The 24757-nt window shown below is 56.8% G+C and overlaps 2 protein-coding genes and 1 long non-coding RNA gene across 3 annotated transcripts; 2 read left to right on the top strand and 1 right to left on the bottom strand.

Annotated features, from left to right (window-relative positions):
* Positions 1-241: 241 nt before the first annotated feature.
* LOC138682194 (uncharacterized) lies at positions 242-2477 on the bottom strand. Its single transcript, XR_011322350.1, has 3 exons — positions 2379-2477; positions 1179-1236; positions 242-793 (listed from the first exon to the last, which is right to left on the bottom strand). It is a non-coding gene; the product is annotated as an uncharacterized lncRNA (long non-coding RNA).
* Positions 2005-16831, top strand: CSRP1 (cysteine and glycine rich protein 1). The gene is made up of 6 exons (XM_069772060.1): positions 2005-2161; positions 9095-9207; positions 13405-13573; positions 13973-14099; positions 15989-16082; positions 16391-16831. Exons 2-6 carry the CDS (start codon positions 9096-9098, stop codon positions 16465-16467), a joined length of 579 nt encoding a protein of 192 aa, XP_069628161.1. The 5' UTR covers positions 2005-2161; position 9095; the 3' UTR covers positions 16468-16831.
* A 4231-nt stretch (positions 16832-21062) lies between these two features.
* PHLDA3 (pleckstrin homology like domain family A member 3) lies at positions 21063-23753 on the top strand. The gene is made up of 2 exons (XM_069772193.1): positions 21063-22230; positions 22637-23753. The coding sequence occupies exons 1-2, from the start codon at positions 21879-21881 to the stop codon at positions 22756-22758; spliced, it is 474 nt and encodes a 157-aa protein (XP_069628294.1). The 5' UTR covers positions 21063-21878; the 3' UTR covers positions 22759-23753.
* Positions 23754-24757: the final 1004 nt, after the last annotated feature.

Below are 24757 nucleotides of genomic sequence, written 5' to 3'. Positions count from 1 at the left end.
GGTTCTTTGTGACAAAAGCCTTCCCTGCACACAGGATGTGAGCAGCACATTCCCCTTGTGATCCTCGTCCCCTTTCTGTGTTCTAGGCCTTGGTTCAGGACCAGGAATTTCTTACCCAGAGTTCAGGGCAAAATTACTGTCAAATCTAATGCCAAAGTTTTGCAGGTCCAAAGGAAGCACCTCCCTGCTGCTGCCCTCCCAGCCCTCCTCCCTTCCTCCCAATTTCAGTAATGCACTCCCAGCAGCTGGAGCAGCCTGGGCTCCTCAGCCATCCTGCAAACAGGCTGCCTGCCCTCAGTGAGCCGCTGTGGCTCAGAAGAGGAGAATGAGAGGGAAGGGTCCCATGAGCCCCAGAGAGCAGTAGACAGTCTCTTTGTGCCAGCTGCCTTTTTTCTTTAATGTCTACTTACAGTTTTCGAGAAGAAAAAGGCCAGCCGAGGCACGAGAAATTAAATAGGAGCTTTTGCTAACTGCATCTTGGCCTGGCTTAACAATCCTGTCCATGGCCACAGCAATTAGGAGCACTGGAGCATCCAGCTTCTCTCCATCCTCACCTACTACATGGGCTGGAAGATCCTCATGGAGCACAAATGCCTCAGGGACTCCCAGGGCAGAGGCTCAGGGTGGGAAGCAGCTACAGACGCCAGAAAAACTGTTCCCTTCTCCTGGCTTCCCCTCCCGGAGTGTCTGGAGCTGCTCTTGCAAAGGGCTGCCTTCTGCTGGCCTCCAAGTCCAAGTGACAGAGCACTGACGGACTGAATCTTCTTTGAATCTTCCAGGACACCAAAAATGCCTAAGAAAGGGAAGATCCTTTCTCTGCCTAGTGTCACCTGGTTCCTGTCCCTGTGTGGGCTTGCTGGGGATCGGGGAGGATGTCCTGCTCCCCTCCCTGCCCTCCTGTTGCAGCTGGCTTCCAGGGGCAGAAGGGGAGTGCTGGTGGGGGCCGGATCCGGGTGGGTGTTTCCCAGGGAGATGGAGAGTGGGAGTTTGTACCCCAGCAAGCTGAGAATCGGACAGGGATGAGCACAAAAGGGAACGCCCAAATGCAAACTGGGACTGCAGTGTCCTGCTGGGGGGATCTGAGACAACCAGTGTCTGATGGATGATTCGGTGCTGGGTCACGCTGCAGGGCTTGCATGCGGACCGCCCTCGGCTCTTCACGGTGGAAACAGCATTACCTGGAGCCTTAGCGTGTTTTTTACAAGGTCCTGGGCCTTCTTGGGCTCCCGTGTTGCCCTGCCACACAGAAAAAATTGGAAATAGCAGCTTTGTAACCCAGCAGCCATAGCCTGTAGCCCTGCAGCCACACTTTCTGTAGGCTGCTCCTGGGATGTTTGGGCATGGAGAGCACTAATGTGTGGTGTGAGGGTACGGCAAAGTCCGCGGGGCATCAGGGAGGTGTAGGCAGCATCTCTGCTCCTGCAGACACCGAGGCTGCACAGTGCCTGTCGTGCATTGAACTTTCCACTGCTCAGAGCCCTCCCTTCGCAGCTCCGTGACCTGCCATCCAGCTGCGCTGGAAGTGTTTTCCCAACACCCCTGCAGCAGCCTTTCCCTCCTTTCGTGCTGTGCTTATTTCTTATCCCCATGTCCCTGCACCCACAACAGCACTGTCGTGGTGGGTTCCCACGAGAAGCCACTCCTCACTCCCCCGTTCCCCACACCTTCCCTTGCAACTTTTATTTTATTTCAGAGGAAAACTTTGAGCGTAACAAAACACTGACCTAAATACCGGATAGGTACTACGGATGGCCCATGCGCTCGGCAACCAGCCCGCGGGTTTTAGGGAGCCGCCGCGGCTGGCCCCGAAGCGTTCACCCCCCCCGCCGCGGGAGTGGGTTGGGGGCGATTCCCAGCGCCGTGGGGCCGGGGCTGGCGGGGCGCTGGCGGGTGGCGGTGTGGGGCAGTGCCCGGGCCCGGCGGTGGGGAGCGGGGGGGGTGTCCCGGGGCCGGTGGCGAGGCCGGCCCTCCCGGTGCCCTCCTCCGCCGGGCCCTCGGGGCGGCGGCCGCCGTGACATCAGTCCGGGCTGGCGCTGAGCGCAAAGCGCCGCCGCCCCGCGACCCGCCTTCTCCCGCCGCCAACAAAAGCCCCCGAGCGGCCGCCGGCCCCAGCCCCGCTCCCGGCACCGACCCGGCCCGGCACGGCCCAGCCCAGCTGCAGGTAGGTGCGGGACGGGGGGCGGCCGCCGGGCCCCGCGGAGCGGAGCGGAGCCCCCTCCCGCGGGCGGCCCCGGGCCCCGTCGCGGAGCCTCCGGGGCTGCCGCTCCTGCCGGCCCGGGGCGGGCAGCTCTCCATCCCTCCACGCTGCTGCATCCCCTCTAGCCCTCCATGCCCAGCCCTCCCCGGGCCCTCCGGCTGCACCCCCCGGGGCACCTCACCGGGGGTGGGATGCGAGGCTGGGGGCTGGAGACTGGAGCTGGGGGCACGGCCCCCGGCGTGAGCCCGTGGGGTGGGCGCGGGTGCCGTGGGGCCCACTGGGGCACGAGCGTGCACATGACACGAGATGCGGAAGCCAAAGCTCTTGCATCAGATCGGGTGAACTTTCCTAACCCGGCAGAGAGGAGAGTGGGCATCAAGGCAGCGCAGTCACTTCCCTTCAGGATGCCAAACTTTCTGCTGGTGTTAATCTCAACCCTCCGCTAAGCGTTCCCATTCCCTTTTTGCAAAGGGAAATGTCAGGGTTGTGGCCTCGGGCTGGGCCGTGAGCGGAGTCCTTGCGCCCCGTCCCCTCACCAAAACGTGGGCTCTGCTGTTGCTTCGCTTTGCAGCCGGAAGAAAGCTTACACCCGGGGAGACTGAGCCGGCTCGATCCTCTCTGCTGGTGTGGACTGATGCCGCTTTACAGAGGAGATTTGCATTACTGAGGACCTGGCTGGGCACACGCTTGAGCACAGCTTCAGGTGTCGCTTTCCAAACCTCAGAGCCGGCAGCAGGGCCAGCATGTAGGAGGGGGTGTTAATTAGTGCTTGGCAAAAATACAGGATGCTGCCAAGTCATGGTATTACATAGAGGGAGGGATAGACTGGGTGAGAAGGTACAAATGCTAAAATAGTATTAGGTGTGAGATCGGCTTTGGGTGCTGCACCTGCTGGCTCTTTTGGTGGTGAGGCTGGAAAGGTGTGGTAGTGTTTGTGACCCCTCCTAGCCCTGGGCAGCACTCGCCACTTAACAAGTAACTCAGTGCTTGCTGGTGCTGCTGCTCGACAGACAGCGTGGTGCCTTCCCTGCTCCCGTGGGTTGGTGGGCACCGTCTGCCCAGCCTCAGGCTCGCAGCCGGCCTCTCCTGTCTCCTGGATTGGGCTGTCCCCAGCTGGGATGTCAGTGCCTGAACCCTGCCCCTGGAGCGGCTGAGCTCAATTCCCTGCTCCTGGGAGGCAGCACAAAATGACGAGGACATGACCGATCGGGGAAAATAAGGGCTTTACTTTGATTCCTGCAGGAGTCAGTAGTTTTCCTTAGCATACCTGAAAATGCTTTTGTTCTGGATAAAATTGGGATTTTCTTTGAGGAACCCAGTTGTGATAGGAAACTTTCAGTTTGCCTTTGTAACCAAAGGTTGGGAGCCATATGGTAAACCGGCAATGGTGTGTTAGTCCGCAGGCATGTCACGGCTGCTGAGTAGTCACCGATAGCCATGTCTGGCAGGTGGCTCAGCGTGGTGCTGGCCCAGCACTGGCCCCTTCCCTGGCCCAGCACTGGCCCCTTCCCTGGCCCAGCAAACCTGAAGGCTGCCTCAGCGGTGGCAGCAGAAGTAATGCCCGACTGTGTTGCTTTGGGAACCGTAGAGTAGATGAGCTATGTGTGAGGATCACTCTGGACCTCAGACCCTCCTGGCTTTCTCCTCTCACAGCAAAGCCCCCGGAGATGTCTGGTCTGATACAGCTGCATTGCCTGGGTCAGTTCTTTGGTTTCTCCATGGTGATGCCCATTATTTTGCCATGTCCCAGTGCTCACCAGCCTCAGGACCCCATTCTCCTCTTGCTTACCAGTTCGACATCACTGTATCACAAATGACCTTCATTTATCCTCATTTACACTGTTGGCAGCCCAGAGTCTCCTCGTGGCACTGCTCCACCCAGCTGGTTACATGGCAGGGGGACAGGGGGAACAGTTCTAACTTGCCTCTTGTAGGGTTATTTTTGCTTGTGGCCAGATGCTGTGAAAGCTGCTTCGTGACAAATGCTGTTTGTCTGGGGCAGAGAGTCCCCCATGGGCCTGATTGCAGTTACTGGTGCTGAACCCCTGATGCTCTGTCCTGGTGATTTCCCACGTGGTGTTATGTGTATCCCCATGAGCTGGTTCCTTTCTGCTCTGCCCAAATGCCTCATCTGTCTAGGTGCCTCCTTCTTCAAATTTCTGCTCATTTCATGGCTATGCCAGCTGCTCTCTAAACTGGAAGATGTTAATCAGACCCCAGGGCTTGGGGCTCCTACTATGGTTTCCTCCCCTTTGATTTGTCCCTTTGCCAGGCCATGTAATAATCCTGTGTGGACTGCTGTGAACATCATTAGGAGCAAATTTTGTGCAGCACTGATGGTGTTTTTCTGCCATCCACTTGTATTAACGCTCTCATTGGAAAAAAAAAAAACCTTTTACATGGGCCAGCATGAGTCTCCTGTTCCTCAGTGATCTCCTCCAAGCACAAAGTGATTGCTCTGCAATTAATTACTGTAGGATTTTAGCAGAACATCTGGGCACATTTGTGGGAAAGGTTTTCCAGCTATTGCAGAAGCTCGAATGGTTGAGCTGACATCCCGACGGCTGCAGAAAAAGTTCATTAGAGGATGAAGGGGGAGAACTTGCACTGCTCTGAGCAGTCCTGTAGTAATGAAGCTGTGTTCACATGGTGGTGGGTGCTGCTTTAGCTCCAGCAGTTAAAACCCAGCTGCTCTCAGGCAGGCAAAACGGTGATTGTCAGCTTTGGTGTGAGTGACATGAGCACACTGATCTTTCAACCCCCTCTAAGGAGAGGGTGGCCATGTATTCCTACTGCCTGATGGCTTGGCTTCATCTGCTCACTGCTTCCCCTTGCAGCCCAGGTTTAGATGACATCCCAAAGCACCAGGACATACTGGTTCCATACTGGTTTGTGCCTGGTTGTTTAGTGTAGCTTAGACTGCCTCCCAAACTGGAGCAACAGAAGCCTGTCTGAAAGGTCGGTGACGTCTGTAGCTTACCTTTGAAGCAGTGAACTGTACTGCTGCAGTGTCAGACATCAGACACTGAAATTAGAGTTAATCTCCAAAAAGTGTCACACTTGTGTGGTTCTGTGCAAGCCTCACTTGTGTCTATGCTTCCCAGCAATACAGCTGTTGGTAAAAGGATGGTATCTTGGTTTCTGAGGCCCCTTGCCTTATCCAGAACAGGTGATGGACCAGCTCTGGGGCTGAGCCATGCTTGGCACAGAGGATGCTGTCTGTAGGGGTCTGGTTGTGTTTGCTGCGAAGTTGTGGTACATGGGATGTGGAGCCGCAGGAGGGAGGAAAATAATCTCATTTTCTGGCAGCCATAGGTGTCTCTCTTGCCTATGCTCAGTGAGGTCTTTGGCTGCAGGACAGTCACCTCCTGTTCCTCATTCTGCATGGGTCTAAGAGTGATTTGGAGAAGTGTGACTGCAGTCAGTAAGTGGTGCAGTTAGACAGAATATGGTGCTCAGCTCCATGGTCAACGTACTCTGAAAAGAATGTTGAAAGGTTTGCAAGCTCTCCAACATATCTTAAAGTAGTCATTAATTAGGGAATTGGGATGATGGGTCTGTCTAGATGGCTATTGTAAGGATTTTGCTTCTGAGATGGCTGGTGCAGGTCCCAGGCTCTGTGAGCAGGGTGCTCCTATCCTTTTTTCCCCTGCTGATACTGACCTGTAACATAAACTGCTTTTTGGTCACTCGTGTGGCCTGCTGGGCTCTCGGCATGTGCCTGTGTATACTGTGGGCTAAGAGGGAATTCCCAGCAACTTATATCTTACCTCAGGCTTTCTCTGTGCCCAACTGTGAGCTATCACAAGCCCATGTATCCCCAGGACAAACCCATTTTCAGGGTCCTCCCCACAGAAAATCCATTCTGGCATGTGCCAGGAGGTCTTGCTGGCATGTGGCTTTGCTGGGGCTGCATCTGTGCTGCTGGGTGCTTCATGGTGAGACTCACCTGCTGAAATCACAGTGATGTTGTTTAAACTGCGTGGAGGCACCTGCAACCTTCCCATGGTGGATGGAGGAAAATAAGCTGCAAAAGGGCTTGAACTCCTCTTGTGGCAAACATCAGATGATCTTCACCCAGAAGCACCCTTTCTCCTCCTGTAGACTTACAGGCAGCTCAGGGGAAGGTGTCCCCACTGCTGACGTCTTGGTTTGGGGAAATGAACACTGCTGTTCGGGACAAACAAAGCCTCTTCCTTCACTGCTGCTGTGAAGGGGAAAAAAATGTGCTGTGGAGGCAAAGGGGAGCAGCTAGCTCCAAACCACGCCAGGCAGTTTGTCCCTGAGCATGCTTGCAGATGCCCTGGTTGTGGAGCAGGGAGTGATGGCAGGAGTGCTGAGGCAGAGGCTGCCTGCATGAAGCTGCCCACCAAAATCGGGGCTCTGAGTCTAAGAGATGGGGTCTGCCAGCTGTCATGTTTGGAAAGGGATGGGGGACACAGAGAAGCTGTAGCCAGTGTTGTGTTATTCCTGATGAGGGGTCTGACACTGGTGGGTACGGGGGCAAAAGGGCCAGTGGGCTCCCACACCATGCAGGCACGGGCATCTCCGCTGCCTGGGCCGGCAGGGGGATGCCGCTGGATGTTTCTGCCCTCCAAGGAAACTCCTGAACCAGGTCAGGCCCTCCTCCTGGTGCAGAGGGAAAAAACAGGCTCTGGAGAGAAACAGTTTGTGCCCTTTTAAGGCAATCCAAAGGCTGGGAATGGAACGATGAGGCTGGAAGGGAGGGATTTGGCACGGGCTGCGCAGTGGTGGGAAGCCCAGCCTGCAGGGTGTTCAGAAAAGAGACTTCCCGGCTGCTGCGATCACACCCCAAACACAGCTCCTTGGATCCCTGGAGCCAGCACAGCCTCTTCAGCCCCTGCTCCTGGTACCCTGTACAGCTCCGTCTGTCTGTCCTGCACCAAGACCCTCCATGCATCCAGGAGCCAGGAGCTGTGGCCAGGCTCGAGCAGGGCCAGTGCCTCTGCACAGCCCTGCCGGCGTGTCAGCCCTGACCCGCGCCCTGCCTGTCCTGCCTGCCCTGCCTGCCCTGCCTGCTATTATAACAAGGTTGAGATCAATTTCCCTTTTCTATTGCCTGACAAAATACTCATACACAGGGAAGAGCACAGCTTTCCCATATACTGGAAGGTACAGAGATCTTGCCGTGCCTGTGAGCAGAGCTTTTGCAGTGCTTCGTCCTCCCTCATCTCCATTTGATGTTTATACGGCCCCCAGTCCTGTTGTGTTTAGCATCCATCTCCCGACTGCCTGTCAGGCAGGGCAGTGCCACAGACTCAGCCCTTGAGTGGGAGATTGGACACCCAGAGATGGGGCTTCAGCTGCCTGAGGTGACCCAGGGATTTGGAGCTGCTACAAGGTGTGGGCTCAAAGGTTGTGCCCCCGGTGTGCCCTGGCAGACCCAGATCCCCTTCCTTATAGCCATGCAGCCGAGGCGAGGGAGGTGATGAGATCCTGCGCGTACCGTGGGGTGGCACACAGTATAGTGTGAAAATGGTGTTGGGTTTTGGGGACCTTGTCCTGCTGCTTCAGCTGTTCAGGAATTGGGAAGCACGTGGCTGTGCCTGCAGTGGGGAGGGTGACTTCTGCTGCTTTTGGCCATGTGGGAGCAGGACAGAGAATTACAGAAGTGTTGATGGAGAGGCCTCTGGAGACTTCCCAAGCTGCAGCTTGTGCCTATTGACCTTTCTTATATCACTGGGCACCACCGAAAAGTGTTTTGTTTTGTTGTCTTTGTAACAACCCTAGGTTGCTGTTAGATCCTCCTTAGCCTCCTCTTGGCCACACTCAAGCAGCCTGCCTCCCTTAGAATCTCCTTGTAGGACTTTGTTGCTTGGATGTCTTGAGGTTTATGTTGGCCTGGTCTTCAAAAGTATCAAGGCCCCTCTGGGCTGGAGCTCTGCTACTTGTGTTAGCTGCTCACAGTATTTTGGGGTTATCTGCAAATTTGCAGATCAAGGGGCCTCTTGATCATGTCTCATCAGATAATTTCAGGAAAGAGAAGAGAGAAATAGAAGCATTTATATCCTGCCAAGGGGCTGCATGGTTGCTTAGGTTGGTGCTCGGGTGTTTGCCCTGCACGTGAGCCTGTGTCCCTGGGGCTGCTGATTTCCCAGCCTCTGTGACTGTACCTACAGTCCTGGAGAAGACTGAGATGCCGGAGTACAAGGGGAACCTGTGAGCGGTTGGCCAGGCACAGCATAAGCTAATGATGCTGTGGAGGACAGGGTGCCAGAGCCTGCTGTTTGCTGGTATCAGGGGTCAGCTCCTGCCCTTTGAGCTGCCCTGACTATACTTCTGCCCTGTGGTGGCAGAAATGGAAGAGATGTTTGGGGAGGAGAAGCTGGAACTGTTTCCAGCTGGGGTGACAACCTGTACAGTCTCCAGCACCAAGGATCAGTCACCCTGGCCATTGCTGCGTTGCCCTGTCGAGGGGTAATAGCAGGGCTGTGATCTAATGAGGTGCTGGTGCCATGGGTACCTCTGTAAGCACAGTCTCCCATCATTGTTCCGCTTTCTGCCTTTTCCTGGCACAGAAAGGAGCTGTGAGGTCCCATGGCTTCCAGGCCAGGGGGATTTCTACTGCTCCTGGCTGGCAGGACCAGTGGTCCCTAGGAGGCAGCTGATACTGCTGGGTGCTGTAATGATGGGTCCCGTGGGCATCCTGAGTTCTGCTAATTCTGCTAATTACCAGCCCTGGTAATTGTGAATCTGTGCAAACAGAAAACATCTGTGGGTGGTCTCTGCATGTGCAGATGTGGAACAGCTGATGGAGCACTGCTGGTGGGTGCCCACTCTGGCTGGCTTGCTCTGCCCCGTCCCTGCCTCCTGCCCGGTCAGCACCCTGTCTGACCTCCCGTCCTGATGCTGTTTCTGCCTGTGCTTTTTCTGTAGGATGCCAAACTGGGGAGGAGGAAAGAAGTGTGGTGTCTGTCAGAAAGCGGTGTACTTTGCCGAGGAGGTGCAATGCGAAGGCAGCAGCTTCCACAAGTCCTGCTTCTTGTGCAGTGAGTACCAGCCCTTCCCTCACCCCTCCCGCCCCATTTCCTGGCTCTCCGCCGGCTGGGCGCCCCATCATGTCCTGTTTATGGGCCCTATAAACGCTCTTTAGGATTTCTCTACAAACAGCCCGGCTGTGGGAGCTGTGTGGCAGGCTTTCCGCTTTTCTCCAGACTTGGAAGTTAGTTCTGCTGAAGGAACACAGATCATCCCAGGACACCAGGGGCCATCCAAGCTGTCAGGGCTGACTTCAGCCAGCACCCACGCAAAGACTTAGTCTGTCCGTACACCAGGGAAAGGCTAGGCTGAGTCCTCTAGACTATCTCCAGATGTTCGAGATTGGAGCATGAGACAGACTGAGGTGATGCTAGCTTTAGTCTTCTAAGTAAGTGGCTTTGCCACACTGAAAAGATGGTTGGGCCTTGGGAACTGGTGTGGGATCTGCCCCTGTGTCCCAGGAGATGATGGCAAGAAGCTGTGGTCCTGGCTCTTTGGCTGATGGAGTGCTAAAGCATCACCTCCAGCCTGCCTGCAAATCTGCTATTGCAGAGGGTGTCTCTGTTGTATGTTTGGACCCAAGTGTCACCTCCAGGGAAGGGCAGCAGAACAGGCTCTGGCTGTAGGTTAACTCAGCGCAGAGATCCCTTCCTCTGCCAGCTCTGCAGGATCCTTACAAGTACTCTTGCGTTCATGCTGCAGATCCCCAGACAGCCTTCCCCTCCATTTGGGGATACCAGGGCAGCACTGCAGGGACAGGTTAGTAGTGTTACGGTGCTGAGATCAGCTCTTTAAACTTGGGCCATCCACATCCAGGGGGGCTGCAGGACCTTTGAATAAAAAGATGATCACTGTCCTCAGCACATGTTTTACCAGATTTCTGTCCCCTGCCCTTGAAGACTATCACATAACAGAACTAGTGATTCTCATGTGCTAACAGGAGCATGCATATTGCCTGTGTCTGCTGATGGCTCATCAACACATTGCATCGGATACAGCAGCAGGAGTAGAAGTGCATCTTCAGAGCTGCCCTTGCAGCCGGGCCCCACTGAGGTTTAACGTTTTCTCAGCTGGTCCCTGTACCCTGTTCCCAGTCTCACCATCCCATTGCAGCAGGGAGCACAGACATGATCTTTTCCATAGCAAGCACTGCTAGGGTCTATAAACAGGCACACAGCTAGAACTAATCTCAGTAGACCTGTTCCAGCAGGGGACTACCAGTGTCCTCATGGGGCTGATCCCTGCTGTGCTCCTGTGTCCACCTGGCACAGATACTGGATACTTGTGGGCCAGCCTGCCTGGGATGCGACATGCACAGATGGATGCAGATGTGAGAGAGAGAGGCTGTTGCCACATCTCTGCTCCCTGTGCAGCATGAAGACCGGCCAACGTGGCCAGTAGCTCTCATATGTGGGAGTTTCCAGGCTGGAAATCTTGCTTTGGCTTGAGAGGACTAAGAAGGGGAATTGCGGAGAGGCTTTCCCCAGGCGGGCAGGGGAGTGGCAGGATGTGTCCTTATTGTGGCAGCTCTCTGCAGCAGGAAGTCTTGTTTCTTCTGCAGCCTCAGATAAGGAGGGTGGAGAATGTTACCCTTATCTGCCCCGCACCACTGGCTTTTACCATCTGAGTCCATATCATTGGAAGACCTCTGTATGGGGACTAAGATCCCATCGCACTGCATCTGCCCTTCCCTGTGACCCCTGTGCACACAGCTGGATTGCTAGGGAAAGCTGCTGCTGTGCCATGCTGGTACCCAGAGCACGGGGCAGGCCTCCAGGAGTCACGAAATCAGGCAAAAGGCATTGCTTTGGGAAGGGAATACATGGCCAAAGTAGGGAAGAAGGTCATCCCATGTCTGCTCATGGAAGCAAGTCACCAGGGAGTGGTCCAGAGCCGACTACAGCCAGGGCTCCTGTCCCTGTGCTTTGCAGATGTACATAATCGCACTCCACACGTACCCCAGCAGTTCTGCCCGTCCCGGCTGTGGGCTTCCCAGTTCAGGCTGTGGCTTGCATGCCAGCCCACAGTGCTGCCTGCTGTTCCCAGTCCTGTGCCACACGCTGCAGGTGATGCTGAGCTGCGCTGAACTCCTGTGTTCCCAGCCTGTTCCCCAGTGCTGTGTTTGGGTCTCATCAGGGAACTGAAGCCATTATCTTTAGGGGAGAAAAACAAATAGTTTGACCTGCCAAAAAAATAATCAAAAAGGAGCCAAACCTACCACAGTGCATTAGAACTGGAGATCGGCTCAGGGAGTGACTCGGTGATTGACTCAGTGGCATCGATCCAACTGAGTCAATAGTACATGGCAGAAATGTACTGTAATGAGACCGTTTGGCCTCTGAAAGTAGCAGCAGCTCTTTAATTGTTTTGTGGAGCAACTCCACTGCTCTTAGAAAAACAAAGGGTCCTTAACTCCATGAGTGCAGTGTGCTGGAATTTCTGCAATGCAGAAACCCGGGAATTGGGGGCTGATTTCTAGGAAGCAGACTGGGAGAGAATTTTTCTGCTGCCTCTCAAAGTGTCTGTGGCTAGTAAAGATGAGGGACAGTGAAAGCTTAGGTTAGAGCTCTAAATCCATCCAGCTCGGTGGGAAAGACAGATGCCATTGAGATCATTCACTCCCACCCCTAGGACAAAGCTCTTTAAATGTGCCAGTAAAAGTGCCCAAATTCCCCTCCTGGAGGGTCTGTCTGACTGCAGCGTTGCTCCTGATGAGCTCCAGTGTAATGCAGAGGCAACTCCAACACTAGCCCATTAGCTTGGCAGCTACAGGACCAGTTAACCAGAGCTGGTCTTTCTCAACAGAGATGTGTGCTCCATCCCCAGCTCCTGCCGTGGTGGGATGGGGGAGCCCGTAGCCAGGAGAGGACCCTGCCAGATCCTCCTTAGAAGGCAGGAGACATTTCCCTTTCCACCTCCTTCTCCCAGCAGCAGCACACGGGGTTCTCTGTGGCCCCGGAGGAGAAGCACCATATTTAGTAATTGGGCCGGGGAAAGCTGCCTCTCGCCCAATGCCGCGGTTTGCGCTGCCCCAAGAGGAGAGCTCTGCTGTGTTTGCATTCCTGCAATATTGGTAAAGGCCAAGAGACTTTTCTGCTGAAGAAGAGGCCAATGGGCTGCTGGGAGCCTCGACATTTAAGGCATGTAAGGGGGATGGGTGAAAGCTGTGTCTCAGCCGTATCAGGATCTGTCTTGGGGCTGGCTGCCAGCACTGTGGACTCTGCCCCAGGCATCTGGATCCTGCACCAGGGCAGGTAAACACTGGAGATGACTGTGAGCCCGTTTGGGTGCTGCTTGTCTGCCGCTCCGGCTTGCTGGGCGGCGTGTTCCAGAAAGGGTTTGGAAGCCTACGTGGAGGCTGAGATCAGAGCTGGGACAGGAGTCAAGAAAACCTAAAAATCAAGATAAGAGTGTGTGTGGCCTGAGCCCAGCACTAAGCTCAAGCTCTGGATGGGCTCAGCTGGGACCCCGAGCCTGGCTGCTGTGTCTTCCTGTCCCATCTTACATCGCGTATTGATCCCCAAGGCTTGAACACCCAGCTGAGTTAGTGTTCCTCACCTGAGACCACCCTATGCATACATCCTAATCATGGCACGGACCAGGGGTGACACATTAGCATGAACTCTTCCATTGTGGTCTCAGAGTCTGGAGAGGCAACCGTGCGCAACAGCATAATGTGCCAAAAAAACTTACAATGCACCAGCTGTGGTAACAGCTGCAGGTCTGCTCTTAGTCTGTCTAAACACAAGGAAAAATGAGTTTGCTTACTTTACTTTCCCCCAAGTGCCTATTGCTGTGTATTTGCAGTGGACTAGGCAGAGCTGGAGCTTGAGGTGCAGTGGGGCAGAGACGTCCATCCCTGTGGTTGTGAATCCTGCAGTGATTTGTAAGGAAATTTCACACCACCCCCCCCCTCCTGGTTTAAGGGCGTCTCCAGGATACCAGCATCAAGAGGGTTAACAGAGCTTTTTCTTAGTATCAACCTTGTAGCTTTGGTGGTTGCTTCCTTTTAAAGCCAGACAATGTTCTTGTTGTGATCCTTATCTCTGGCTGTTTTGCATGCATTTGGTTTAACAAGGATCTTGTCTAGGGTTTCCTTACTCCTTGAAAGCTGAGCTGCTCTATCCCTTGTGAGGACTTGTTTTCTGCAGCTAATTAGCGAGCTCTGGATGAGCAGGCTAATGGCACGGCTCTCCCCTCTTTTCTAGTGGTCTGTAAGAAGAACTTGGACAGCACCACTGTTGCTGTGCATGGAGAGGAGATCTACTGCAAGTCCTGCTACGGCAAGAAGTACGGCCCCAAGGGCTATGGATACGGGCAGGGAGCAGGGACCCTGAGCACTGACAAGGGCGAGTCTCTGGGAATCAAATATGAAGAGTGAGTTTAAGTCTTGTTTTTGAAATTGAGGCTGTTGTGAGCACCTTCTCCCCCACATCTTTCCGCTTGTGATGCTCGGCTGTGTAGTCCATGCTGAACTTCTAGCAGTATCTAATCTGGAGGGTGCTGTGGGCTGCCCTGCCTTTCTGCTCCTCAGGGGAAACCAGCTGAACCCTATTTGCAGGGTGGGATGAGGCTTGACAGGACATGTCCCCATTGCCTGAGCATTCTGCCCATCCCCCCCTACCATGCAGCTGTGAGGCTGAAGTTGCCATGGGGCTCAACACATTGTGCCTAAAGCTTCAGGCCCTTCATGGGGTTGGGGTTTGTGATCCCATAGCTCTTCCCTCCTCCATCTTGCTTGTGCAGCCCTGATCATGAACTCCCTCCCATCCACAGGGGCCAGCCCCACCGACCCACCAACCCTAACGCATCCAGAATGGCCCAGAAAGTCGGAGGTGCTGATGGGTGCCCCCGCTGTGGTCAAGCGGTGTATGCAGCCGAGAAGGTGATTGGAGCTGGAAAGGTAAGAAGGGGTATGGAGTGGATGGGGCACGCACATGACACAAGTTGCTGTGTGGCAGGGAGACCTTCAGAGAAGGTCTTGACCTGACCCACAGGCTGCTGCAGGCTGGGCTGCCAGCGCCTTCAGCCAGGGCTAGGCTTGGGGTCCGGTGGCCATGCTCACCGGGAAGCCGGGCACCAAAATGAGATCTTGGCATGTGTAGAAACCAGGTTCTCCATTACTCTTACAGACTTGTAGATGGGAGAGAAATATGTTTTATACTAAATATTTGGAGCGCTGCTCAGCAGAGGTCGCATTGGACATCCCTGCTGCTAGATGTGTTGGGAGGATGAGCAGTGACGTGGGCCATGGCCACTGCCACCACTAACTGAACAAGTGCAACAGCCAGTGAGCCTTCTTCACCCTCTGCTGCAGGCTGGGATGCTGCAGCCCAAATCTGGGGCAGGGAATGAATTCCAGTGGTCAGCGCTGCCCACAGGCAGGGCAACGTGCTTGGAGGTGTGGGCACGGGCTTGGTGCATCCATCCCTCTTGGGCTGTTTTGCTGGTGGACTGGGTCTGCTCAGGGTCAGAGGTAAAGGACATTCTGCAACAGCCCTCACACTTCCTCTGTCAAGTTCATCTCTTCACCAGGGTCCCTTGCGTCCCGAGCTGTGGCCTTGTGCTAGCCCAGCTCTGGGAAGCCCTCTGTAAGGCATGGGGACACCTTCTGCTCTGTCAGCCCTGGGACTCCGGATGAGGTCCCTGCCCCAAAGCACCCTTCCCTCTGAGGTCAGGTACATGTGCAGAGCTTGCCAAGGCAGCTGGGTCAGGCTGCTTGGCTTTGTGCTGCAGGGAACGGGGTGGCCATGCTGGGAAAGCCTCACCGCCTCGCTGGTGACGTTGGGTCACTGACTGACCCCTGGTGTGCTCTGTCCTCCCTCAGGTTTCTCTGTTTGTCCTCTGTCCCAGAGCAAGGAGAGGAGGCAGCTAGTCAACAGAAAGGGCCTCCCAGCATCATCATACCCTAGCTGGCAGTGCAGGGATTTGTGATGGACATGTTGAGGGTCAGCCCAGGGTCAGAAGCCAAACTCACCCTTAAAATCATGATCTGAGCTTCCTGGTAGGCTTTTGGCCTCAGTGTTTACGGGGAACCAAAGCTGGCAAAGCAATTACACTCAAGCAAACCCAGAGAGGATTCCAGAGCATGTATTTCATGTGCTAATGTTTGCTGGATGACTCCATCTGCTACCTCCTCCTCCAGCCCCCTAATTTCACATTTTCTTCCAAAAAAGGTTTTATGTTTTCTAAAGTGTTTATTTAAATTCCTCTGTGAGCAGCTCTGGCTACTCTAGGTCTGCTCAAAGGCTGTGAGCTCATTTATCCCCAAAGGACTGGTGGAGCCATGGGGGGGTGTTATTTTTAAACACTGGCTGATTTCTGCATTCTTAGTATCTGTTTGCTGCCTTCCTTGGAGCTGTAGTTGTATAGGGGCAGGTGTCCCAACCCTGCTGCCACCCCCCAGGCTAACGTACAGCAGCAGTGGATCTCAGCTGGATAACTCAGGGGATTTATCATGCTGCTCGAGAGAGGACAATCTCCAAACAGGGGGGTCATTGCTCCTTACAAATTATTGTACAAATTATTCTACAAATGACCGCTGCGAGTGGGGGTGAAAGCTCTCTAAAACCAGATCAACGTGGGAGCAGTGACCACACCTGATGTTTCCTCTCTCCATCTTCCCCCTGGGGCTGGGAGGACCGCTCATTCCAGAGAAAAGCTTTCATCCCTTTCAGACCTCTTTGCCAACTGCTTTGGGTCAGAAACAGAAAAGTGACCCCATTTGGTAGCCAAAGCATTTCTGCCCTGTCCCCGGGTGTTGTCTGACCAGGCTCTGCTCCTGTCCCACAGTCCTGGCACAAGTCCTGCTTCCGCTGTGCCAAGTGTGGCAAAAGCCTGGAGTCCACCACCCTGGCAGACAAAGACGGGGAGATCTACTGCAAAGGTGAGTGCCACCTTCCCTGCTGGCTTGTCCTGGACTCTGAAGGGTGGAGGCAGGGGGTGAAAACCCCTGTGCAGGGAACGAGGATGGGGCTGAGGTTTGGGGAGGTGGTGGCCCCAGCAGCTCTGTATGGGGACTGGCTGTGCCAGCTGGCTGCAGAACTGGGGGATTTCCCACTGTGCCTGGGGCCTCTCTGTTTGCCCAACAAATATGGCAAACCCTGTCCCATTAGGCAGTGCCTGCTTTGAGAGGAGGACCTGCTCGTGTTCAGCTGCTGGCCTTACTCGTCTCTCCCCTCCCGTCCTCTGCAGGTTGCTACGCCAAGAACTTCGGTCCCAAGGGCTTTGGCTTTGGGCAAGGCGCCGGGGCGCTCGTCCACTCGCAGTGAGGCACCAGGAGCCAGGCTCTCTGCTCGCTCAGGGCTTGTCCGTACCACCTGCCTGTGCTGCCTGACCCTTCCTGCACCTGCCGTGAGCATCCTCACCATCATCAATAGCCACCCGCTGCTTCACAGCACAAGCCCCTTCCTCCCTGCCCGGACCCAGCGCACCCCGAAGCTGTGGAAGTCCCAGCATCGTCCCCATCAGGTCCTGCTGGTGCGGGTGCTGGCAGGGAGATAACTCATACCCACCTGCAGTGGGGCCCGTACGCCCAAAATGTTCTGCTCAGCGTTGCCCATCCTGCCAGGATGTGTGCTCAGCCGTGCCATGCTGTGTCACCGAGCAAGCAATAAACATCAAAGCTGACCCACACTTGGCCTTGCCAGAGAGTTTATTCCCCATCTGGAGCTGAGGAGGTGCACTGGGTGACCAGAGCTGGAGGTCAGGAGGTAGAAGGAGGATGGGAAATGTTTGCAATCGTGGCTTGCGATTAAAGCAGGAGGGCAGGAACTACTTGGTGCAATTTGACATGACCCAGCTGTGGCCAGCTGAGCTCTGCTGGTCGGCTGGGCTGGGCTCTCCCCGTGCTCCTGTGGTGCATAACCATTTCAAAGGCAGCGGTTAATACTGGGAGGCCCAGGACAGACCTTCCTGGGTGTGTTGGTAGCACAACACGTGCGCACGCCCTATCGAAACCCCTATCAGTGCTTCTATGTGGCATCTCTCCAAACAGGCAAGCCCAGCAGTGCTGAATAATTAACAACTTTTCACCTACTCCCTGGATTTTTAGCAGCACTGTGGATCATTAAGCCGTCAGTTTGGCAGCTTCCCAGATTTAATTCATTTTCATCTAAACTCTTTACTTTCTTTCTGTGATTCTCTCATTTGACTGGTGTGACATACCCACAAGATCAGCCTCGCTGCAGCTTAGAGTTATGAACTCCACAGGGAATTTAGTTTTGGGTTTTTTTTTTTAAGTTATAAACATTGTGGTTCAGTAAATGAGATGGGTAGTGTTTTGAGAAGCACAACAGAAGCAGAAATCCTTTTGTGGGGCAGGACTTGGGCTCCTTTATCAACTCAAGCACTTTCCCCCATTCATCACACCCTTGGTTTTTACATGAAGTTTTTGAAGTTGAGATGGGGAGTAAGCTCTTTAAACATCTCCAGAAATCCCCCCACCCTCAAGGTTTTGCAGCCTGGGACCCAAATTCTAGCTGGTCCCATTGCTCTGGAGTGTGTGGTTGGGGTTTGGCGAGGCTATAGCAGATGGCACTTGGTGTGTGGAGCAGACAGCCCAGGCTCAGGGATGTGGTAGTGGGTCGGAAGCTGTAGCACAGCAGGGTCACGTACCACCCTCAGTGTGGAGACCGAAACCTGGCTCCCTCGTTTGGCAGAGGCCCTGCTCCCCCGCAGAGGTGTGGGAAGTTAGGAAGCTGCCTGCTTTCTCCAGGAGTCTGCAGTGGATGCTGTGCTGCTGGGGCATTTCAACTGGATGTGCCACAGGCAGGGATGGCACCCAAGCAATGCTGTTTAGTCAGTAAAGGTAGAACAAGTCTTTCTTTAGTCTCTTCTTCCATAGTTGTAGAGGTTGTATCAGAGAGAGGGGAGGTACTGACATATCACATGTGTGATGGACCCCGTAGAGGCCATTTGCTCCTGGAGGCCTGGTCAAAGCCAGGAGAAAATGCTGGATTGGAGTTTCACAGGGACACAGAAAGGCGTAGGGTGGAAGGGCCCTGCAGAGGTCTCGAGTCCAGCCTCCTGCTTAAGGCAGGACTAGCTCCAAAGGTCAGGTTGATCAGAGCCTCTGGTGTCCGGTCAGATTTGGAAACCCTCCAAGGATGGAGGTCCCACCACTATGGGTCTTGTCGGCGTTGCACCATACACCTAGAGAAGGTTACTTTCCTTATGTGCATCAAAGTTTCCCTTGTGGCACCTGTGCCCATTGTCTCCTGTCCTTTTGCCATGCACTGCTGTGTCTCCCTTCTCCACAACCCTTCTCTAAGTAGCGGAAAACTCTCTTCTCCAGGCTGGTGGGTCTCTGCTGAGCTTTCAGCCCCAAAGGTCCCAGGTGACAGCATGGGCAGTGTCCTGGGACAGGGACCTTGCCCTGAGGGTTTGCAATTGGTGCTGCACCCCTGCTGAAGTTGCACTGCTCACCTGAGAATGGCTTAGGGAGTGACAGAGACCAACACCCACAGTATTAGCAGAGGCTGTCGTCATGGTGAGACCAGCAGAGGCATCGCTGGGGCTGCACATCCAGAGGGCATGAGGTGGGCCGGAGGAGGTGATGGGGCAAGGCCCAGGAGAAGCAGGGTGGGATTAGAGGGGCTTTAGGGGCATCCCCCGCCCAAACTGCCGCGGGACGGCTGCGACCATCTGCTACCCTCTGCTGGTTACTGCTCCCCGTGCACGGCCACAGCCTGGTGCCGGTCAGCCGGACGTGTCTGGACACCAGCACCCAAGTGTTGTCCAGCTCCCTTTAGAGGCGGCAGAACCACATTGCACCCAGCAGTACCCACCCCTCCCTGCTGCCGGCATGGGGGGCTGCCAGCCCTTGGAAAAGGGGCTGTGGGACCCAAACCTACCTCTGCAGAGACAAACCAAAGGGTCGGCTCATGGCCGAGCACCCTGCAGCCTGGAGGCTGGTGGCGATGGTACCACCCTAAAGGGTCAGACTGGAGCCCTCTGAGCCCCATGGCCAGTGGTGCCAGGGGATCTTGCGGCAGGGGATGCCACAGTGCCACCACTCCATCCTGGCCATGAGCGCTTTGTGGGAATGTCATCCCAGTGGCTGCTGAGCCACCCCAGGGCAGGATTTTCCCCCCCAGCTGAGCCCCGGCAGCCCCTGTTGCCTGCCTGTAAGGGCTCTGTGTGGACGGGATATGTGTGGGGACCACGGGCAGCCCACGGAGCAAAGCCTTTTGCTTGCTGGCAGCCTGATGCAGAGAGTCCCGTTGGGTTTGCTGGAGGGCAGGAGCTGCCTCCCCTGCAGGTCTGGGAACGGACAGCTGGGAAGAGAGGAGCAGAGAAAGACTTCGTCAGAGCTCCACGGCTATGGGAAAATGACCTTCCCTTGGTGGCTGGAGCCTGGAGAGGCAGAGAGCAGCGGAGCTGAGGCCTTGGGGAGGGGGGGGGTGGCAGCCCTTGGCTCTCCCCAGGGTGGTAAGGGGGGGAGATCAGGCTGGCTGGTGAACCAAAAGTGCCCACGGACATCCCAGCTCGCCAGAGCGGAGCCAGGAGCAACAGTCCCAAAACTATTCACCCCCAAATTTCCAGGGCTCAGCATCCCTGGAGCTGAGCTTTACCTGTGTGTGGGAAAACAGCCTTGGATGCTCCTTTGGGGGGAGAACCCACACATTTGCTCTGCTCCTCCCGAAAGTGCTGGGGTGCTTGGCGTGACCTCCGGGGCTGCGCTGGCCCCCCTGGCTGTGCCCAGCCCGGTGCTCCCTTTGGCTGCGGGGGTGGCAAGGGCCGGCGGGGAGCTGGGGCCACCTGACGTCACGAAACCGGGTCTCCTGGGACACCCGGGATCTCTGCCAGCGTGGTGAGGTTGGCCCCGGGGAGCACGAACCAGTTCCTGGCTCCGCAGCCGCTGCCCTGCCCTCTTAATGAGGGATAATTAGGTGCATCTCATCGGAGCTGCAGACTTGCCCCCCGGCTATGCCGGCTGCAGGCAATGCCCCTGGCAGGGACTGGGGACAACGGAGTGGCTGAGGAAAGAGGGGGTCCAGCTGGGGGGCGCCGGAGGGGGGGGGGTTGCACTAGCAGCATGATTCTGGAGATATGTGCTGGGGCAGCAGCTGTGTGCCAGGGAGCCGTGGGCTGACCTGCAGGTTGCCAGCCCCAGACAGTGACCCCGGCACATCCCTGGGGGGAATTTTTCCCCTTCCAGATCTCCTGGGTGAAGGGACCTGCACCCTCAGCATCTCCGGGGGCACATCCAGCCACCTAGCAGTCTGTGACCGTCACCCCCTTTGGCAGCCCATGGCCATCGCCAAGGCCCCAGATGTCCCTGCTGGCAGCCCGGCAAGGCACGGTGAACCCCTCTGTGCGAGGCACTGGCACAGGAACAGACAAAGCTGCGGTGGCCGGGAACGAGACAGGCTGGAAAGAAGACGGGTGTTTTGCTGCAGGGGAGGGTGGACTCAGGCGGGACAGGGCTGCGCTGTGCTGTCCTGGCCTTGCTCTGGGGGTGTATCCCCCCCTGCACAGGTCACACAATGCTGGAGGATTTTGGTCCTCACTGTGGGACAGGCTGGGGGCTGCAAATCCCTGTCCCAGGGGATTTGGGGAACAGGAGTTCTGTGTGCTGAGGGCTGGGCCAGCACCCTTGGGTGCAGGGCTGGGTGGGTGGTGGGTGTCAAGGGCTGTCCCCATTGCAGGGCAGCCCTGCACAGCCATCTCGGAGTGGTGACACCAGACATCTGCTGTCTGTGTGTGTCCCCCCTCCTGGGTCCCACCCAGGGGTCCCCACAGCCCCTGCCTGGCTGGTGCTGTGCCCACAGCCCCCTGCCCTTGGTAGTACTGCACCCCATAACCCTCTGCCCTGGCTGGTGCTGAACCCCATAACCCCCTGCCCTGGCTGCAACTGCACCCCATTGTGCCTTCCTGGCTGGCACTGCACCCCACAGCCCCCCACCCCAGCTGGCACTGCACCCTATAGCCCCTTCCTGGCTGACATCGCACCCAGAGCCCCCTGGCCCAGCTGGCACTGCAACCCACAGCCCTATCTGCAAGTGAAACTGTGCCCCATAACCCTGTGCCTGGATGGCGCTGCACCCCACAGCCCCCGGTCCCCACTGGCACTGCACCCTATAGCCCTGTGCCAGCTGGCACTGCACCCCCCGACAGCTGGCACTGCACCCCATGCCCGGGCTCCCATGCAGAAGTCTCCAAACCCTGACCCGACACTGCTGCCATGCAGACCCATGCCCACACCTTCCCTGTTCACACGAGGACCCTGGGGGCAGCGCCTGCCCGCGAGCACCCCAAAAGCACCTCCTGGGTGAAGCAGGGCTGCACGGGGCCTGGCTGGGCCTCGCCTGGGTGTGAAGGGTGCCTGCGCGGCAGGAGGGGCCAGGCAAGGCGGGGAGGAATGCGAGTGGGAGAGCGGCCGGGCATGTAGAGACAGCTCCTGGGGTGCGCGGCGCCGGGGATCCCACACGCTGCACGGGGCAGGGAGCAGAGCCCTGGCAACAGGGCTGGCAGCCGGCATGGGGCACCCCATCGCTCACCCCCTCTGAGAGCCAGGGAGCGGAGGGCGGCAAGGTCCCTGGGGGCAGCACAGCTGCCGTGGGGGTCCTGGCCCTGGGGAGCTCGGCTCTGACGTGGAGGGGCTGGAAATCCCCTGGCGGGTGATGCCCAGCTGCGCCGACACGAGGTGCTGAGGATCCCTGGGGGCTGAGGAGCCACTATGACCCCCGAGAAGGTGCTGAGAGAGGGGGTGCTGGAGAAGCGGAGCGGGGGGCTGCTGCAGCTCTGGAAGAAGAAGCGGTGCCTGCTGACGGAGAAGGGGCTGCAGCTCTTTGAGCCCAAGGGCTCGCGGCGCAAGGAGCTGAGCTTTGCCCGCATGAAGGCGGTGGAATGCGTGGAGTGGAAGGAGCGGCACATCTACTTCACGGTGGTGATGGACGACAGCCACGAGATCGACTTCCGCTGCGCCCAGGAGGACCCGGGCTGGAATGCTGAGATCACCATGGGCCTTGTCCGCTTCAAGAACCAGCAGGCGATCCAGGTCGTCCGCGCCCGGCACAGCTGCCGAGCAGGTACCAGACCCCCCCACTGCGCTGCGGATCAGGGTGCAGGACCCACCGGAGGATGAGGTCCCGGGCCACCGGGTGCCATCTCCAAGTGGTTCGGCTTCCCCATAGGAATCACAGAGGGGGTCCCATAGATGGGGATGGGTCTGCAGGGCACAGTCCTGTCTCCCCCTACCCTGGCTGGGCTCTGCCCTTTGCATCCCCCACCGGGTTTCACCTCCCTGCATCCCTGGAGAGGGACTTTCTAACACCCTCCCTCTGTCTGGGGTGGCCCTGAGGGATACGGGGCTCTTTGCCGTGTTGCATGTGGGATGGCAGTGAGGACTGTAGCTGGCTCCACTCCCCAGCTCCCCTCAGGGCTGGATCCTGCCCCATGTACCCCGAGTGGGTAACAAGCACCTTCTCTCCACAGTGGTGCAATTCGACGCAGCCCCAGTGGGACAGCCCGTGGACGCACAGCATCCGAAGAGCAGGATGGAGATGGCCCTTGGCTCAGCGGGCAGTGGGGAGAACGGGATCCCAGCGGGCAAGTGAGGCTACCACTGTCTGCAGCCCGGGGATGGAGACGGTGGCCCTGGGGAGGCCAGTGCGGGCACTGGCTCCCCCCATCCTGGGGCAGGACAGGGGCACCGCAGGAGCTGGGCTGGCACAGCTGCAGGAGTTAGCCCACATCCTCTTGACGTGATGGGGCAAAGGACACAGTCAGGGCCACCACCTGGGGCTCTGGACATGGCAGGAGGTGACATCCTTGCTTGGAGGCCCCTTCAGCTGACAGGCTGGACTGGTGGAGACCTCTGGGCCTCTTCTGCGGGACAGGGGATGGGATGGATGAGGTTGAGCCTGAAGGAAGCAGTGAGATCGTGAGCTCTGTCTGAATGTCAGTGACACTGGGACAGATGGATATGGCTGGGGACATGGGTCCCCCTGAGCCCCCACATTGTGGAGGGGCTGGAGAGCTGCTGCTGCAGCAGGGACCCCTCTGGGCACCGTACCTGGATGGTGCGGTGATGCAGCTATGCTGCTGGACACTGCCTACCCTGAGCTGTCCTTGGCCTAATATGGGATGCTGGGGAAGGCAATGGGGACCCCAACACCCTGTATCAAAAATGTCCCCAAACAGGACCTTCTGCTGCTTAACCTGGTGTCGCTTTGATCTGTGGGATCCTGCAGGGTATGGAAAAGCATAAATCCTGCACAGAGCTTTGCCGGTTGTTGGCATCCCCCTAAATCTGCCAGCATCCCACAGTTAGGCTCCAAAGCCCCCCGCTGCCACCCCAAGCCTCTCCAGTCACCTATCCCGCTGCACCCGTGTCCCCAGGGACTCCCATGGTGGTTTGCGGGCAGGTGACCCATGAGCAGCGCTGCCTGGCTTTGCAGGCAGGGATGGCAGGCAGGGGAAGGGATGGCTCTGCCCCGACAGGCAACGCAGACATGAGCGCCTCGAGCCACCATGCTCCGCAAGCCGGAGCCTGAGCCCCAGCCCCACGGCCGGAGGCACTGCAGATCCTCCCGGAGATTGCCTGGCTGCGTGGGAATCGGGGAGCATGGTGCCCTGTCCCCCCGGGGCTGTGGCAGCCGGCCCTGGCCTGTGTGCCGGCCACCTCTGCCAGACCCCTCGGGGTCGTGGAGTCCTGTCTCCGTGCCAGGGCAGCTCTGGGGCAGCTTTGGGGAGGGACGGTGGCATGGCCAGAGCCCGCTTACTGTGCAGGGCCAGGCTCATGCTGGCTTTTTCCGAGCAGCCTGGGAATAAGCATTTTCATGTTTTTCCACCCAAGGAAGCCTGCTTGGCCATCCCTGGTCCTCAGAGCTTCATTTGCCGAGAAACTCCCCCGCTTGTGAACAGAGGCAAGTGGGGGTCCAAGCTGGGGGGGGGCATGGATGAAGCTGGATCCAAATCCCATACAGACAGAGCTCTGCACTGTCCCTGTGCCGGCAGGGACAGAGGCACTAAAACATGGTGGGCTCCAGGGATGGTGTGACCTGGTCCCCTGCCCAGAGGGAGATGCTGTAGGCATGGAGCCCTGTGTGGACCAGCCCCCCAAACCAGGTCCCTGCACACATTTCAGCAAGGAATGGGGTTGTCAGTGGTTGGAGGAAGGTGCTGGCGCTCACACAGCATTTCCATGGCAAGGATCTCCATCCTGGGGTTTCTCGTAAATCCCCAGCTCCCAGAGTCAGGGGATTCAGTGAGGCTCTTTCAATGTCCTGCAAGCATGCCAAGCCTGTGCCATGGTGGGGTAGCACCCAGGGGTGAGGAGCATCCAGTGTGAGGAGTTTTCCAGTCTTGTGAATTTCGAACCAGTTTTGGAGGTCTGACTCCTTGTTTTCAGCTTTTCTGCTCTCTCAATCACTGTAAATAGATATTTTCTGTTTTCCAAGTGCCAGCAAGGAACCGGGGAAGAAAATGGTCAAGATGGGTGTGTGTAAGTGCCAGCCCTGGCCATGGAAATGTTCCTGTGCACTGCTGGACAAGGCAGCAGAGAAGCCATGGTACCCATGAGCTGGGGAGAAATTTGGGTGGTTAATAGAGGGA

Source organism: Haliaeetus albicilla, chromosome 26 (assembly GCF_947461875.1).
Source record: "Haliaeetus albicilla chromosome 26, bHalAlb1.1, whole genome shotgun sequence".
In the NCBI taxonomy this organism is placed as follows: Eukaryota; Metazoa; Chordata; class Aves; order Accipitriformes; family Accipitridae; genus Haliaeetus; species Haliaeetus albicilla.
The sequence above is the reverse complement of the archived record's forward strand: the minus strand, read 5'-3'. Positions and strand labels throughout refer to the sequence as shown.

What these genes read in the sequence shown, in the direction of transcription:
- CSRP1 (XM_069772060.1), top strand. Translation starts at nt 9,096, where the DNA reads ATGCCAAACTGGGGAGGAGGAAAGAAGTGTGGTGTCTGTCAGAAAGCG. An exon ending in CTGGGAATCAAATATGAAGA is followed by an intron (nt 13,574 to 13,972) that starts GTGAGTTTAAGT and finishes TCCCATCCACAG; the next exon opens with GGGCCAGCCCCACCGACCCA. An exon ending in AGGTGATTGGAGCTGGAAAG is followed by an intron (nt 14,100 to 15,988) that starts GTAAGAAGGGGT and finishes CCTGTCCCACAG; the next exon opens with TCCTGGCACAAGTCCTGCTT.
- PHLDA3 (XM_069772193.1), top strand. Translation starts at nt 21,879, where the DNA reads ATGACCCCCGAGAAGGTGCTGAGAGAGGGGGTGCTGGAGAAGCGGAGC. An exon ending in CCGGCACAGCTGCCGAGCAG is followed by an intron (nt 22,231 to 22,636) that starts GTACCAGACCCC and finishes TTCTCTCCACAG; the next exon opens with TGGTGCAATTCGACGCAGCC.